The sequence below is a fragment of the Podarcis cretensis genome (genome assembly GCF_951804945.1).
Source record: "Podarcis cretensis genome assembly, chromosome: 14".
NCBI classification, from domain to species: domain Eukaryota; kingdom Metazoa; phylum Chordata; class Lepidosauria; order Squamata; family Lacertidae; genus Podarcis; species Podarcis cretensis.
Window position 1 is genome coordinate 13997639 of NC_137183.1, and position 18621 is coordinate 14016259.

At 45.3% G+C, this 18621-nt stretch overlaps 1 protein-coding gene across 2 annotated transcripts in view; it reads left to right on the forward strand.

Annotated features, from left to right (window-relative positions):
* SLC12A1 (solute carrier family 12 member 1) overlaps positions 1 to 18621 on the forward strand; it is an 82339-nt gene that overhangs the window by 20965 nt on the left and 42753 nt on the right. For both annotated transcript variants that reach the window (XM_079953188.1, XM_079953187.1), the window contains 5 exons: positions 5333 to 5472; positions 5914 to 6024; positions 8510 to 8621; positions 11490 to 11617; positions 16233 to 16317. In XM_079953188.1, coding sequence (XP_079809314.1) covers positions 5333 to 5472; positions 5914 to 6024; positions 8510 to 8621; positions 11490 to 11617; positions 16233 to 16317 — 576 coding nt within the window. The remainder of the gene's footprint in view (positions 1 to 5332; positions 5473 to 5913; positions 6025 to 8509; positions 8622 to 11489; positions 11618 to 16232; positions 16318 to 18621) is intronic.

Here is an 18621-nt window from a genome sequence, read left to right on the forward strand (position 1 = left end):
ACAGCTCTCACCTTTGTCCCTAGCCCGCCGGAGATCATCAACCAGCGCGACCAAGGCAGTTTCAGTCCCATGGTGAGGCCTGAATCCCGATTGGAAGGGATCCAAATGGTCCGTTTCCTCCAGGCGTGCTTGGAGTTGTTCAGCAACCACCCGCTCAATCACCTTGCCCAAGAATGGCAGATTTGAGACTGGGCGATAGTTGGCCAAATTGGCCGGGTCTAAAGATGTTTTTTTAAGAAGCGGTTTAATGACCGCCTCTTTCAGCAGGTCTGGGAAGGCTCCCTCACAGAGGGAAGCATTCACCACCCCGCAAAGCCCATCGCCCAGCCCTTCCCGGCTCGCTTTTATAAGCCAGGATGGGCAAGGATCAAGGAGACAGGTGGTCGGTTTCACTTGTCCAAGCAGCCTGTCCACATCCTCGGAGGTAACAGATTGGAATTGATCCCATATAACAGGACCAGACAGAACTCTAGCACTCTCCCGCCCTGGCCCTGCTCCCACTGTGGAGTCTACCTCCTTCTGAATCTGAGCGATTTTATCTGCAAAAAACTTTGCAAAAGCATTGCAGGAGATCTTGGGGTCCCTACCAGGCCCTGGTGGTACAGGTGGTTCCGATAAACTGCGAACCACCTGAAAAAGTCTCCTGCCGCTGTTTTCTGCAGATGCAATGGAGGCGGCGAAGAAGGCCCTCTTCGCTGTCGCCATTGCCACTTGGTAGGCTCGACGTTGAGCTCTAACCCGTGTCCGGTCTGATTCAGAATGAGTTTTCTGCCACCGGCGCTCTAGCCGTCTCAACGATTGTTTCATCACCCTCAGCTCCGGGGAAAACCACGGGGCTGTCCGGGCTCCATGCAATCGGAGAGGGCGCTTCGGAGCCAGACAGTCAATAGCCCTGGTTAACTCCACATTCCAGCATGCCACCAGGGAATCAGCTGAAAGGCCATCAACTTGGGATAAAGCATCCCCTACCACTCTCTGGAAGCCAATTGGATCCATTAAGTGGCGGGGGCGGACCATCCGAATCGGTCCCACCTCCCTGCGGAGGGGAAGGGTTGCGGAGAAGTCCAGTTGCACCAGGAAGTGATCTGACCATGGCACTTCTTTTGTTTCGCTTTTAGTTAATGTCAGATCACCAACATCCGTAGAGGTAAACACCAAGTCTAAGGCATGTCCGTGGCTATGAGTTGGGCCAGACTTATTCAGGGACAGTCCCATGGAGGCCATGCTTTCCACGAAGTCCCGAGCGGCCCCTTGTAAGGTCGTGTCGGCATGGATGTTAAAATCCCCCAGGACAACCAAGCTAGGTGTCTCCAGGAGCATATCCGCCACGACCTGAAGCAGCTCGGGCAGGGAATCCTTGGTGCAGCGGGGAGGTCGGTACACCAGTAGGAATCCTGTACTGCCCCTATTGCCCAACTTCCAGAACATGCACTCAGAAAACTGGGTCTTCCCAATAGGACGCCTGGTGCAGACTAATGACTTCCTAAAAATCACTGCAACCCCCCCTCCCCGCCCACATGACCTGGGTTGCTGTGCGTAAGAGAAACCTGGTGGGCAAGCAGCGGCAAGGACAGGCCCATCTGCTTCATCCAACCAGGTCTCTGTCACACATGCCAGGTCAAATCCTCCATCCACAATCAGGTCGTGGATGGCAGTGGTTTTATTCATCATTGACCTGGCATTGCACAGCAACACTTTCAGGTCATGTGGGTTTCCCTTGCTGATTACTGTATCCTTCCGGTCAGGACCAGACCTGGAGGCAGGGATAGTCCTCAAACAACGACTAAACCTGCCTCCTCGGTAATGACATGGTCTGGTCTTAGCATAACTCCTCCTCCTGCCCGTGATCACTGAGATCGGGTGTCCCAATACATCTCCCCCTGTGGAACCTGCCCCACCCAATCTATTGGCTGAGGCCCACTCCCAGGCAGCCATGACCCTTCCCCTTAAAAGGCAAAATACAAACTATATAATAATTTAACAGAATAATAATAATAATAAAACAGAACAGAACAAAACAAAACAAAACAAAACAAAACAAAGCAAGGAACAATAGTGCTGACTCAGTGCTTATCCCACCCCAAGCAAAAATAAAATAATGAAATAATATAATATTATAAAAAACAACAACCACCATTTAAAGTGCTGCAAATTAAAAGCGATTAAAACATTTAAAACCATTTTGTCCATTGCTGCCGGTAGCTGCTCAGGCCTCTAAACTGTAGTGGTAGTGCAGGCCCCGCCCCCTAGGCCGGATGGAGTTGGCAGGAGAGGGAGCGGTCCTCCCAACACTCACACAAGCAGCAGATGGATGGGGATGTTAGTCTCCACATTCCCCATGTTTCAGACCACATGTGATTATTCCTGAGGAGCAACCACATTTCTGGCCAAATCATTGGCTTTAATAATAGTAATCTGACAAGAGCTCTTCCCTAGAAGTTTCCTCACTGGTGAACACTATGAGCGACTACAATAAAAAATAGATAGGAACATAAGAAGAGCCTGCTGTATCAGGCTGAAAACACATCTGGTCCAGCATGATGATCTCACAGTGGTCAACCCAATGCCTACGGGAAACTGGCAAGCACGACCTAGGTGCCAAAGCACCCTGCCCACTTGTGATTCCCAGAAGCTGTTATCCCAGAAGCATGGCTGCCTCTGACAGTGGAGGTAGAACATAGCCATTGCAGCAAGTAGCTACTGGTAGTCATTGATAACTTCAGGAATTTGCCTAATCTTCTTTTAAAGCTACCCAGGTTGGTGGCCATCACTGCCTCCGGTGGGAGTGCATTCCAAATAGATTGATCTATGTACTAGGTATGCCTGCAAAAGGCCAAAATCCTTTTACCAAATATGATTGCAATTACATGAAAAGAGGGGAGTGCATAGCAATGATCCTTGTAATATGCAGCCTCAAGTGGGACGCAGGTGGCGCTGTGGTCTAAACCACTGAGCCTCTTGGGCTTGCCGATCAGAAGGTTGGCAGTTCGAATCCCCACAACGGGGTGAGCTCCCATTGCTCTGTCCCAGCTCCTGCCAACGTAGCAGTTCAAAAGCACACCAGTGCAAGTAGGTAAAGAGGTACCATTGCGGAGGGAAGGTAAACGGCATATCTGTGCGCTCTGGCTTCCATATCACAGTGTCCTGTTGCACCAGAAGCAGTTTAGTCCTGCTGGCCACATGACCCATAAAGCTGTCAGTGGATAAACGCCAGCTACCTCAGCCTGAAAGCAAGATGAGCGCCACAACCCCATAGTCGCCTTTGACTGGACTTAACCGTCCAGGGGTCCTTTACATTTTACCAATGCAGCCTCAGGACTGGCTAGGCTGGATGCAAATATTAGAAACCGGTTCTTGTTTTATTGCCTAATCATCAGAGTAGTGCATGCAGCTTTTCAGGCTCCAGATCCTTATTTCTCCACGTCTTCCGGTCTTGGATTTTGGTATGGCCACCCACAATTCCAGGTGAGAAGTTGTCTTCAGTTTTAGCATTTGTTTTTGCACATTTGCAAGAAGCTTGGTGGTTTAAATCTGTTGTCTGCAGAAAGTTACTTCTCACGGGATATTTTGATTGGATTGCAATGTGGTTGGGGAAGCCTTTGGGACAGTACAGTACAGGTTTATTCACCTTATTATTACACTTTTACCTGTCCAAGGAATTCCAGGGAGCACACTCGTGATTAGCCGCGCAACACTTCACCCTCACAACAACACTGAGGGACAGGCTAGGTCAGGTAGCCAACATGGTGCCCTCCAGGTTTTCATGACCACAACTTCCATCACGCTCAGCCAACATGGTCAATGGTCAGAAGGATGGGAGTTGTAGTCCAAAATATCGAGAGGGCAAAATATCTTCCAAGCTGGGCTATGAGATAGTAACTGTCCTACAGCCACTAAGTGAGCTTCATGGCTGAGTGAGGCTTTAGACTTTGATTTCTGCAGTCCTGGTCCCCCCAACTCAATCCTAAATACAGTGGTACCTCGGGTTAAGTACTTAATTCGTTCCGGAGGTCCGTTCTTAACATGAAACTGTTCTTAACCTGGAGCACCACTTTAGCTCATGGGGCCTCCTGCTGCCGCCACGCCGCCGGAGCACGATTTCTGTTCTCATCCTGAAGCAAAGTTCTTAACCTGAAGCACTATTTCTGGGTTAGTGGAGTCTGTAACCTGAAGCGTATGTAACCCGATGTACCAGTGTATATTCATTTGGGAAACAAACCTTAAGACTTCAAAGGCCCTGAACTAGGCAGAGGGCCTTCTCGGTAGTGGCGCCCGCCCTGTGGAACGCCCTCCCATCAGATGTCAAGGAAATAAACAACTATCTGACTTTTAGAAGACATCTGAAGGCAGCCCTGTTTAGGGAAGTTTTTAATGTCTGATGCTGTATTGCTTTATTATTATTATTATTATTATTATTATTATTATCATTAATTCTGTTGGGAGCCACGCAGAGTGGCTGGGGAAACTCAGCCAGATGGGCGGGGTATAAATTATCATCATCAAAATTATTTTTATTATTCTTATTATTACTTCAGGACTTTAGCTGTTGCCTAAATAGAAATATATATTGTTGTTTGGTTCTGTTTTTTAATATATTTTATTGGATTTTATATTTTAAAAAATCAATATTATTATCAAAGGTCTTTTTTGTCCAGACTAAAACACTAATCTATGTAAAATAAAAAACATAGTTCCAGAGGCAAAGGAATAAAAAAGGTGAAAAGAGAGAGAGAAAGAGAGAGTGGTAGAAGATGGATTAAAAGAGAGAGAAATAAAGTTAAGAAATATATAGTTCCTTAGTTTCAGAACTATATATTGTTTGACAGACTGAGAAAGCAGCAAGTTTATATAACCCACAAGGTTACAATCTGGATAAGTTGGTTTAGGGCAGGGGAATCAAAGACCCTTCAGTTCTTGTCAGACTACCATTCCCATCATGCTTGACCACGGGATAGCTTGCTTGGGGCTGCTGGGAACTGAAGTTCAAAAACATCTGGAGTCCAAAAACAGCTTCCCCATCCCTGGGTATCACATGTAGAACTAGCCCAACAGCTTGAGTTGCATTAGTATGGGGCAGCAATACTCTTAGGAAGGGGGCAACAAAGCAGCTTGTAACCCGAGAGATACTCCCAGGATCCTTTGCAACATCATAGCTGATGATGCCCAAGGTTGAAATCTCCAATCGCATACAGTGGAGAGTGTGCAATACAGGAGTTGTACCCTCTGCAACTGGGCAGGAGATCCTTTGTATATGTGGCGCTAACTGGGGAGCCCCAAATTTCTCGGGCAGCTCTGTTAATGTGCTCAAAGAAACTCTTTTCTGGGTTGACAGGTGGCGCTTACTACCTCATCTCCAGAAGTTTAGGACCTGAGTTTGGGGGCTCCATTGGTCTAATCTTTGCCTTTGCCAATGCCGTGGCAGTAGCCATGTACGTCGTTGGATTTGCAGAAACCGTCGTGGAGCTGCTCAAGGTACATGCTCGCAAGACTTTACATGTGGTTATGCAAGGGAACCTTGGCTAACAACTTTTTTTTTTAAAAAAAAAATAACGATCATAGGTCTAATAAATGTGTTAAGCGGCAACCTTATTCATGAATTAGAACTCCCTAAATGTGTCATAAATTCTAATTTATAAGCTTTTCCTCCACTACTACCAGGTCAAAGAAATGTTTCTTACAGGGCTGTTAAGAGTTCCGAAATTACTAAAGGGAATTAGGGTTCTAATTAGCAAGCCAATAACCTTGACGACAGAGGCTCAACCGTCATAAGAAATGTGAAACTCAGGGCTCATTACCCATGGAATGTACAGAATCCCTCTTTAGTCATTTCCTTCTGCTTTATGTTGCTGCCAGAAACTATCCTGCAGAAACTATATCCTTAATCATTTCTTTCTCACTCTTTCCTCCCCCCAGAACAGCAACGCAATCATGGTTGATGCAACCAACGACATCCGAATAATTGGTGCTATAACGGTAGTCATTCTTTTGGGCATTTCTGTGGCCGGTATGGAATGGGAAGCCAAGGTAAAACATTCTCAATATTAAAGCTGTTTAGAGAAGGCGAATGCTCAGATTTTGTGGAAGCCAAGGTGGTTTTGCTGCAGAGTCTTGTGTCGGCGGCCCATTTTTACTAAGGTATAGGTACAAAATGCACAATACCCCATCCAATATCAAAGATATGTGCGCACGCACACACACACACACACATACATATGCACACACACACACACACACACACGAGTGGTACCTCGGTTCTTGAATGTAATCCGTTCTGGAAGACCATTTGACTTTTGAAACGTTCAGAAACCGAGGCGCAAAGGGCTCTCTGCAAATTCATTGAGAAAATTGAAAAACACGCTCAGTGGAAGATGTTTGACTTCCAAGGCTTGCTCAAAAACAGAAACATTGACTTCTGGGTTTTCGGCATTCGGGTTCCGAAATGTTTGTCAACGGAGACGTTCAAGAACCGAAGTACCACTGTAGTGCATGCACACACGCGCACACACACAAACAAACCTCCACCCAATGAAAAGGAATGTGGTAGAAAAATGCACAAAGGGACAACAGGAAAGGTTGCAGCATTGGGACTTTTCGGTTTAGAGAAAAGGAGAGGAAGACGTAACATGATAGAATTTTATAGAGAAGGGGATGGGACAGGCATAGGCAAACTCCAGCCCTCCAGATGTTTGGGACTACAATTCCCACCATCCCTGACCACTGGTCCTGTTAGCTAGGGATGATGGGAATTGTAGTCCCAAACACCTGGAGGGTTGGAGTTTGCCTATGCCTGGGATGTTTTCCTCCCTTTCTCATAATGCTAGAACTCCTGCCAATCCAATGAAGCCGAGCATCAAAAGATTCAGGATAGAGAAAAGAGAGCACTTCTCTGTGCAGCGCGTAGTTAAACTGTGGAACTCGCTGCCACTGGAAGCAGTGATGGCAACCAACTTGAATGGCTTTAAAATTAGATTAGTGAAGGCTGTCAACAGCTATTTGCCGTGATGGCTATGTTCTAGATCCACTGCCTTTGAATACCAGTTGCTATAAACAGCAATTTTAGTGCTGTTTGTTTCAATGCATTGAAACATCTAATTAGACTAGCTAGACCACATGGCAGGGATCTGTGGTTGGAGTTGTTTATTTGATTGGGATAAACTTAGGTGCTGTCCCTTTCCCATGATGGGGCAAGGAGCGGCTTTGAGAGGGTGAATGGGGAAAGACTCCAGGCTCCTCTCCCATACCACGGCCTCATTCCAGATCACAATCACACACCGCACAGCTGCCACTTGCTATGAGGAGTAGAGATGAGATATCAAATCCAGACCCTCCAATATTGTCAAGAATGTGGCCCCCCAGAGCACAGGGTGTGAGTTAGAGATTGAACTAAGTGAACGAGGGACTGACTCTGCAGATGAGAACTGGCTGACAGAATCGAGAAAGGGCCGTTCAACCCCCCTTTCCGGAGAAGGCTCTATTAGCTGTCAAGGAGAGGGAGAGTTGGAAGGCGGCCAGAGAGTTGCTAGGCAATCAGCAGATAAGCAGAGGTCTGAGTCTGTGTCGAGTGAAAGTGGGGAGGAGGGGGAGCCTTTCGGTCCCCATTCTAGGCATCTGGATAAAATCAGAAGGCAACTAAAGGGCACGAAGGGAAAGGTGGGATTCTGGCATCCTTCCTTCTGTGGGAGGGGCGAAACTTCAGACTGACCAACAAATGTAAATGTGAGCAGGCGAGAAGCCAGGCTCTGGATGTGTCTTTTTCTAAATAAACATACATAAAATTGCCAGAGTCATTACTTCTTATCAGGACTTGCTTTCCTGCCAGAGATCATTACACCTATTTTTCAGGGATGTCCCTCATTTAGAGAAGCCGCCCTGGTTTCTGATTTGATCCCCAAATGTCCCACTTTTCCTTAGGATGTTCCTATTTTCACTGGAGAAATGTTAGCAGGAATGGTAGGATGTCCCTATTTTCATTGGATGAATGTTGGAGGGTATGGAATTATTTGACTTCCAAGCCATCTGAGGGCAATCCTGTATAGGAAAGCTTTTTTATAATGTTAAATTGTGTTTTTATATATGTTGGAAGCTGCCCAGAGAGACGGGGCAACCCAGCAAGATGTGTGGGGTATAAATAGTAAAATTATCATTATGGAATGGGACGTCCCTATTTTCATTGGAGAAATGTTGGAGGGTATGCAAATCACAGATTCCCACTTCCTACTACTTGCGCCAGCCTTTGCAGTTACCAGACACGAAGTCAAAGAGTTGAGTATGGGAGAGACTCTTCGTGCCACGCTGCTGAAAATATTCCTCATCCTTAGTACCTACTGAAATTAATGAGACTTTAAAAAATGTGACTAACTCTCTTTTTAGTGTTTCGGCTCCCAATTTTTTTAAGCTGTACAAATATCATGCCACTTTGCAACTGCACCAAGTTCTGAAGTAGCTTATGAAAAGCAAATGTTGAAAGCAAGTCCTCTGCCAAAAATAATCTCTTAACTTGGCTTTACAGGCCCAAGTTATTCTTCTGTTTATCCTTCTTGCTGCTATTGCAAATTTCTTCATTGGAACCGTCATTCCAAGCAACAATGAGAAGAAGGCTAGAGGTTTTTTCAATTATCAAGGCAAGTGTTTCTTTTTTTTGCAGATAAGCAGAGCTCCTGTAGCAAACAGTACTGAGTACTGACATACAACTATGAGTGATTATATTAGCATCTTACATAAAGTAATTGAGTGACGCGTATTCTGTATACTGGGTAAAGGTAAAGTCACCTTTGACTGGACTTAACCGTCCAGGGGGCTTTTACCTTTACCTATATACTGGGCATAAGCTTGCACCCAAGTAACTGACTTGAAAACCATAACCAGCTGTGCTTTTGCATCTGATTAACCTGCCTCTGTGTTCATCGATGACAACCTGGTGCCTACTGCATTGCATCTAGGCCTCTATATTGTTCAATGCACAAAGCCACCGCCAGCAAATTTATCCATGTATTTTATTTCATAAAATATATACACCACTTGATTGTAAAAAAAATCTTCAGAGCAGTTTACAAAGAGAATAAAGCAATTACATTTTCCATGACAATAATAGCCTCGACGTAACACTTAGAAAAAGTCGTATTTTATAGATGCAGACTAAATGGGGGGTTTCTATTACATGATGACTGCACAGGAAGTTTTCAGACTCTTATCCAATCAGGAGGATCTATGCGACAGGCGGTCTTGGTCATGTTCCTTGTGGACATATGCAGAGCCATAGCTAGGTGACCTCCTAGCCATAGACAAATGAGATGTAGCTAGGCGATGCATAGGGACACAGGTGGTGCTGTGGGTTAAACCACAGAGCCTAGGACTTGCTGATCAGAAGGTCGGCGGTTCGAATCCCTATGACGGGGTGAGCTCCCGTTGCTTGGTCCCTGCTCCTGCCCACCTAGCCGTTCGAAAGCACGTCAAAGTGAGGCATCTAATCATAGCCTGCATTTTTATTAAGGCTTGATCAGGGCCTGTATTTTAAAATGAGCTTAAAGATTTTCAAATGTTCATGCCAGGCAGAAGACCAGCTGCCTAAGAACCTTGGCAATGTTTATTCTCCTGGACAAGGGGGCCCCCTGATTTATAGCAGAAAACAATTCTCAAAGTCGTAAAAAGGGAATTACAGGCTGAGAGCCAAGGTTACACTGACCCTACATATTACAGAAGATAAAAAAAAGAGATAAACATAATTAAGAGTGGGTAAATAGTAAAATAAAACCATGTGCCTCCCATTAAACTTGAGCCATATTTTCCTAAGGTTGAAAGGTCAAGAGCAGTGAAAAAGGCAACTGGCTTGGCTGGAGAAGATAGGTTTCTTCCTATCTTATTTTGAGGCTGGAAACTGTTCCTTCCTTTTTTACTTTGAGAAGGTTTATTCTTCTAAAAAGCTATCTATGTTATGTATTAAATATATTGGCTTAAATGTAATTATGCAAAGGATTTAGAAATGTTAAATCCTTATGCTAGATTCTTATTTCATATAGTTGGAAGAGACCACAGGGGCCATCAGCCCAGCCCCCCCTGCCAAGCAGGAAACATCATTAGAGCACACATATGGTTGTCAGGCCTTTGTTTAAAGACCTCCAAGAGAAGGAGATCTTTCAATGATGATGTGAACTCAAGATCCTTGACATCTGTTTAAGATAAAAATTTAAGATTAAACCATCTGTTTTGGAGGGCAATAGGGCGAGGTGAGCTGGTAATTAAGGTTCCTTGTTGAGACACATGTAAGATATATTACTACTTATTCGTCATTTATAGATAGAAGAATATATAGCTTTTTGTTTCCCATAAAAGGGCAAAAGGAAATGGGTGTATCTTTTGTGATTGGTTCTAGCAAACAGCCAATAGGAATTTCAACCAGGCTGATTGGACAGAGGCAGCCACAGGAGGAGCAAGGGGGCTGGATTAAGGAAATATAAGTGCTGGCCAGAATGGCAGGAGGGCAGGCCAGAGCTTGGTAACCATATACCACTGTGCCTCTCATTTATTTGTCTGACAAATAAATTATTATTTTAATTTCTCTATTGCTGCGTTGAATATTTCATTCCAGCTAAGCGTTAACCACAAGCAGGGTGCTACAAAAGTGCAAGTAGATAAATAGGTACTGCTCAGGTGGGAAGGTAAACGGCGTTTCTGTGCGCTGCTCTGGTTCGCCAGAAGTGGCTTAGTCATGCTGGCCACATGACCTGGAAGCTGTACGCCGGCTCCCTCGGCCAATAAAGCGAGATGAGCACTGCAACCCCAGAGTCTGTCATGACTGGACCTAATAGTCAGGGGTCCCTTTAGCTTTACCTAGGCGATGCATACCGAAACATGCTCAGCCACACAGAGTGAAGTCTGCTATTCCTCCCCCTATGCCACATACCACCACAATTCGTGGCTTCTCAATGAGTCAGGGGAGCCTAGACTTCTTACACCACATGGGTGGGGAAACTTTGCCCCCCGAAATGTTACCAAACTCCCATCAGCTCATTGTTTTAGTTCAGCAACATCTGAACTAAACATCTTAGGACCTGGCTTATATTTTAATTGCTATTTTGTTAATGCTTTCAATATTGTTTTATAGATTCTAAATGCTGCATCGATTTGTTAATCACATGACTTGCCATGATTGTGAGGTTTAGCTTGTTTTTTAGTTGCTGTTTTGTTAAGTTTTTTTTATAGATTGCAACTGTTTTATTGATAATTTGTTAATTATTTTATATGATGTATGCTCTCTTCGCGATGTGCTATTATGTTTTATTATCTTATGGTTATTTATTGGTTGTAAGCCGCTTTGAGATTCATTTGAATGAAAAGCAGCATAGAAATACAAGAAATAAATCAATCAGGAGGGCCAAAGGTCCCCCTTGCCCAATATACAAGATGGAGACCAAAAGGGGGTTCTGCAAGATAATATCAGTCAGTGACATGGCCTCAAAATTTCACAGTGATTTTTCTCTTTGCCTTTGCAGCCTCCATATTTGCAGAAAACTTCGGACCAGATTTCAGAGGCGATGAAGGGTTTTTCTCTGTGTTTGCCATTTTTTTCCCTGCAGCCACTGGAATTCTTGCTGGAGCCAATATCTCTGGAGACTTGGAGGTAGGCACAAGCCCATGTTCTGCAAGCTGAGTTGCAACATCTAGAACGTCCAATATCTAGAACTTCTGCTTGCATGCTTCCTGGCAAAACGGGCACAACACCTTCAGAATTAGGGCTGTTTCCACACCACCACTATTTTCAGGAGGGATACAGTTATAATAATAATACTAATAATAATTTTATTATTTATACCCCGCCCATCTGGCTGGATTTCCCCAGCCACTGTGGTTGGCTTCCAACAGAATATTAAAAATAAAATCAAACATTAAAAAGTTCCCTAAACAGGGCTGCCTTCAGATGTGTTCTAAAAGTCAGATAGTTATTTATTTCCTTGACGTCTGATGGGAGGGTGTTCCACAGGGTGGGTGCCACTACCGAGAAGGCCCTCTGCCTGGTTCCCTGTAGCTTCACTTCTCACAGTGAGGAAACCGCCAGAAGGTCCTTGGAGCTAAACCTCAGTGTCTGGGCTGAACGGTGGGGGTGGAGACACTCCTTCAAGGATACTGGGCCGAGGCAGTTTAGGGCTTTAAAGGTCAGCACCAACACTTTGAATTGCGCTCAGAAATGTACTGGGAGGCAATGAAGGTCTTTCAGGACCGGTGTCATATGGTCTCGGCGGCCACTCCCAGTCACCAGTCTGGCTGCCGCATTCTGGATTAGTTGCAGTTTCCAGGTCACCTTCAAAGGTAGCCCCATGTAGAGAGTATTGCAGTAGTCCAAGCAAGAGATAACTAGAGCATGCACCAGTCTGTTGAGACAGTCTGGGCAGATAGGGTCTCAGCCTGCATACCAGACAGCTGCCCTGGACACAGAATTGACCTGCGCCTCCATGGACAGCTGTGAGTCCAAAATGACTCCCAGGCTGCGCACCTGGTCTCTCTGGGGCATAGTTACCCCATTCAGGACCAGGGAGTCCCCCACACCTGCCTGCCCCGTCCCCCCTAGACAGTGCTTCTGTCTTGTCAGGATTCAACCTCAATCTGTTAGTCACCATCCATCCTCCAACTGCCTCCAGTCACACACTGGAAAATGCACAATTAGTGTTGATTTGGAGCTCATGTGCAACAAACCTGCTTCCCCCAATGACGAGACTTTTTGTGATAAGGAAAGTGAAGGGAAAATGCCACTGGGGAGTGTAGGATAACACTTCATTGACACAATGTCATCTGACCTCTCCACAAACAAACCAGAATGAACGTTCAATAAATAGCATATGTTGTCTGGCTTTCCCACAAACAATTCAGGGCAGAGGTGCAAAGCAGACAATTTCTGCACATATTTCTGGACCCTCTAAGCTAAGCACCCCACTTGTATTGTCTGAAGAAACAGCCAGCTACACAGATTTAACTACATTGGTCTTCCAGAAACGGACTATGAAATTTAAAAGGCCACTTCACTAACTCTAGAAGCAGAATATTAATGGACCCATTATCAGGGTACTGCACATCGAAATGAGCTATGTAATTCCTATTACCACAGCTTTGCTAATTCATAAAAACTCTACATGCGGCGGACTTCAAATTTACAACTGGAGGCCCTAGAGGAAAATGCAGTGTTTCTTTCTCCAGAGTGGCTTGGGTTAGGCTTAGCAAAAGGATCAGTCCTTTTATTTCAGGCTTGTCCTTCACACAGCTATGTCTTACATTACTACAAGGTGATTTGCACAAAGAGCTAACTTGCTAGCACTTGTCAAGTATCTTATACTGTGTAAGTTTTCTGGTGCAAGCACAGAAACATCTAAGATGTGAGCCATTTCACCCCCCCCTTTTTTTTATTTTACTCCTATTTGGTTATAAATACATTTTCCCATTCTTTGTGCTTTTGCGTTCTAAGCCTTTAGGGAATGGCATCTGGGCGCCTTTCTATTAAATGATGAAAGCGGTCGATTCTTACAGTCACATATTGACTCCGGAAACTGCAGCCCACATTGACAAATAGAGGACTTACAACCTTTCAAGTTAAGTCACGCGGGTAGCAACATGTGGAGCAAAAATGCGGGTGGAAATCTGAATGTCATTTCTGCACATATCATTATGCCTTACCGCTTTTAGGCAGTGCCAGGTTTCCATCAGTGTTTAGGTAATCTAAACATACAAAATATGTTACCTGCAAGGTTTGGGAGGAAGTTGGTGGGCTTCCCTTTTTGACCTCCATTCCCCCCAGCCCCAATTTCCATGAAATCCACTCAGTGCAGGGAACATAGGAAGAGCATAAGAAGTTGCCTTTTTATGAGTCCATCTAGCTCAGTATTGTCTGCACTGACTGGCAGGCTTTCAGGTATGAAATTTCGCTTGGGTTACTTAAAAAGGACTCCCAGTGTCATTGAGAGCCAGTGTGGTGTGGTGGTTAAGAGCGGTGGACTCGTAATCTGGTGAACTGGGTTCGCTTCCCCGCTCCTCCACATGCAGCTGCTGGGTGACCTTGAGGTAGTCACACTTCTCTGAAGTCTCTCAGCCCCACTCACCTCACAGAGTGTTTGTTGTGGGGGAGGAAGGGATAGGAGAATGTTAGCCACTTTGAGACTCCTTTAGGTAGTGATACATCGGGATATCAAATCCAAACTCTTCTTCTTCTTCTGGTTTGTAGTTTATACCAGAATGAAAAAGCTTGGAAGTTGAAACTGCCCAGTCGTAGTACCAGTTCTTTTTTCCTAGGGGTACACAGTGGTAGACATACCCCTAAACATTTTGTGAATCCTTGTACTTTTGTCCATTTATTGTATTTATTTTCCCCAGTTTGAACTATAAAATGGTGATTTCCTTGAGTCAAGATGAGAGTACCCCTAAACATTTTTTTAGAAAAAAAGCACTGCCTATTTATTACTTATTTATTTATTCAACTTATACACCACCCTATACCTGGAGGTCTCAGGGCGGTTCACAACAAGACCACAACATATAAAATCAAACCAAAGCAGAAACCCAGTAATGCCTAGTACCACCCAATCTGTCTCAATCGCACATCACTAGGATTGCTTAAAATTAGTAAAATAAAGCAGAGCATTGGGAAAGGGAGGAAAAGTTCTTTCCTTACAGCGTCTTCATATTTACGATGGCTTTGGAGTCTATGCCTAGATGATGGGGCTTCTTCTTGTTATTGTTGTTTGATTTTATATACCTCCCTATACCCGGGGGTCTCAGGGCAGTTCACAAAATAAAATCAAGATATAAAACCACAAAATACACAGTAAAAATAAAAAAAACACATTTTAAAAAGGCATGAGATGTAAATCGGATCAACCAAAGGCCTGGTTAAAAAGGAACATTTTTGCCTGGCACCAAAAGATGTATAATGAAGGCGCCAGGCAAACTTCCCTGGGGAGAGCATTTCACAGACTGGGCGCCACTGCAGAGAAGGCCCTGTTCTCATGTTGCCACCCTCTAGACCTCTCGAGGAGGAGACACACGAAGAAAGCTCTCAGAAGATGATCTCAGGGTCCTGGTAGGTTCATATGGAAAGAGGCAGTCCTTGAGGTATGGAGGTCCTGAGCCATTTCTCATGGCCCTCTCATGCAGGAGAGAGAGAGAGAGAGAGAAGGGGGAAGCAGCAGAGCTACAGGGGTTTAGCAGCAAACCACCATGTATTTTCCCTTGGCTAGCTATTAGCCTCTACCCTGCCCTCTGCTGAATGGAGGTGTGCAATGTGTTTTATACCCAGCAGTCTCTACCAGCCCTATGTGGAGATGCCAGGGATCACACCTTTTCTTCCCCTGTCATAGAATCATAGAATTGTATGGCTGGAAAGGACCCTGAGGGTCATCTAGTCCAACCCCCTGCAATCCAGAAATTCTGCCCACAGCCGTCCCAGGGTAGGCTCGAACCACCAACCTTCTGGTTAACAGCCAGATGCACTGAACCATTACACCACTGGAAACCTGGGACCTTCTGCATGCAAAGCAGATGTTCTACAGCTGAGCTACTGCCCTTCTCCTAATTATGCCCAACTATGCCCATTAAACAAAAAGGGACGCAGGTGGCGCTGTGGGTTAAAGCCTCAGCGCCTAGGACTTGCCGATCGAAAGGTCGGCGGTTCGAATCCCTGCGGCGGGGTGCGCTCCCGCTGCTCGGTCCCAGCGCCTGCCAACCTAGCAGTTTGAAAGCACCTCCGGGTGCAAGTAGATAAATAGGGACCGCTTACCAGCGGGAAGGTAAACGGCGTTTCCGTGTGCGGCTCTGGCTCTGGCTCTGGCTCTGGCCAGAGCAGCGATGTCACGCTGGCCACGTGACCCGGAAGTGTCTCCGGACAGCGCTGGCCCCTGGCTTCTTAAGTGAGATGGGCGCACAACCCCAGAGTCTGTCAAGACTGGCCTGTACGGGCAGGGGTACCTTTACCTTTACCTTTATGCCCATTAAACAGCACATAAAGCATGTCCATATAAAACATCCCTGTACAAAATCTCCAAATTGCCTACACAATTTTAGACTTATTGTCACATTATCCCAAGGACAAGTAACTATTTTTTTTTTAAAAAAAATAGTATTTAAATTCTGTAACAGAACTGTTTGTGAACGCAAACATGCAGAGGATATGCAACCCTGTGTGTGTGTGTGTGTGTGTGTGTGTGTGTGTGTCTTTAATGACTATTCACTGCAGTCTTTTTATTGTAATATTCTAGGATCCACAAGCTGCTATACCCAAAGGAACAATGCTGGCCATTCTGGTTACAACGATTGCTTATGTAGGTGTAGCAATCTGTGCAGGTAAATAAGAAGCATATGTTTGCATTCTAATCCAGAGTAATTAATATTCTTAGGTACGTTTAAAGTCTTGTGCTCAGATCATCACTTACCCTCATTATTTGTTTATCTTATGGATTTTCTATATAGTAAAACAGATGTCTATTAGTAAGTAAAAACACAAACTTGAAAACAACATTCCTCATTTCGCTGCATAGAATTGGATCAGCTGTGGATTCACAAATAGCTAAAGAGGCTACTTTTCTAGGAAAAGTTCAAGGAGTTGAACTATTCCACTGTGTTGAACTTGTGACATCATCATATGGAGAGCTTCCACCAGTGCTTGGCTTACGGAAAACTACAAGCGCCATCAGAACGAGTTAGGAAAAATACTGTCAAAGAACAGTTCTCCTTCATCTTGCCTCTTCCTGTTTGCATCACTGCCATTAGGGCAATCAGATGTGTTGATAAGACAAGAGAAACCGGTTCTGGTTTTCTCAAGGACTAGCTGATTGCCATCTTTGAAAGGAGGGAAGATAATTTTCCACAAGGCCGGATCAGCTGGCTACTTGCACGGCCAGGAGGAACTGAGAGCAGCTGTATTTGAATCCAGTCTTGGGATAAAAGTCTTCCAGCTTACAAGTCTTCGCTGTTAATGCTGGTGGTTTGAGCTGCAGCCTATATAGTAGCTAGAAGGACTCCCTGCTCTGTTGACCAGACATAAGTAAGAAGAGCACTGCTGGATCAGATCGAAGGCCCATCTAATCCACTATCCTGTTCTCACAGTGGCCAGCCAGATGCCTGTGGGAAGCTCGCAAGCAGAACCTGAGTGCAATAGTGCTCTCCACCTTTCCCTGCAGTTTCCAGCAACTGGTATTCTGATGCATACTGCCTCTGACAGTGGAACTTGAACATATCAATCATGGTTAGCAGCCACTGATAGCCATCTCCTCCATGAATTTGCCTAATCCTCTTTTAAAGCCATCCAAGCAGGACATGAGTGGGACGTGGGTGGCGCTGTGGGTTAAACCACAGAGCCTAGGACTTGCCAATCAGAAGGTCGGCGGTTCGAATCCCCGCAGCGGGGTGAGCTCCCGTTGCTCGGTCCCTGCTCCTGCCAACCTAGCAGTTCAAAAGCACATCAAAGTTCAAGTAGATTAATAGGTACTGCTCTGGTGGGAAGGTAAATGGTGTTTCTGTGCGCTGCTCTGGTTCGCCAGATGCGGCTTAGTCATGCTGGCCACATGACCCGGAAGCTGTACGCTGGCTTCCTCGGCCAATAAAGCGAGATGAGCGCTGCAACCCCAGAGTCGGTCATGACTGGACCTGATGGTCAGGGGTCCCTTTACCTCTACTAAGCAGGGTGTGAGGGTGACAGCCAAGGTCAGAAGGCCAGGCTCCTGGAATCTACCTGACCCAGCCAATCCAGAGTCTTTACCCTGCCTGCCAGTTGGAAGCTGAGATGTTGTGCACTCCCATCTCCTTTCCATGCCTGAAGAGGGCTCTGAGGACTGAGCTCACATTGGCTCCATGAGACATTCAGTGGCTGTTGACCACAATGACTATGCTCCACTGTTGGAGACAATCTTCTGAATACCAAAACAAAAAAAATTCCTTCCAGTAGCACCTTAAAGACCAACTAAGTTAGTTCTTGGTATGAGCTTTCGTGTGCATGCACACTTCTTCAGATACACTGAAACAGAAGTTTCCAGACCCTTCTATATAGTGAGAAGGTGGGGAGGGGTATTACTCAGAAGGGTGGTGGGAATGGGTGATTGGCAGATAGCTGTGATGAGCCTGTTGACGACTCTTAACGACTGCAATAGGTCTTACAGGAAAAAGCAAGGGGTGAGAAGGTGAAAAATGGCTTTGTCATGTATAATGAGATAAGAATCCAAGGTCTTTGTTCAGACCAGGACTCTCCATGGTTTTAAGTTTGGTGATAAGTTGCAATTCAGCAGCTTCTCTTTCCAGTCTATTTCTGAAATTCCTTTGTAGTAAAACAGCTACTTTGAGATCTTGTATAGAATGTCCTGGGAGATTGAAGTGTTCTCCTACTGGTTTCTCTGTCTTGTGATTCCTGATGTCTGATTTATGTCCGTTTATTCTTTGGCGTAAGGTCTGGCCTGTTTGTCCAATATAGAGAGCTGAAGGACACTGAATACCAGTTGCTGGAAACCCCAGGAGGGAAGAGTGCTCTTGCACCCGGATCCCACTTGTGGGCTTCCCATGGGCATCTCGTTGGCCACTGTGAGAACAGGATGTTGCCCTGGCCTGATCCAGCAGGGAACGTCTGATGCTGTTATGTTCTCATTAGGTTGTGTCTCT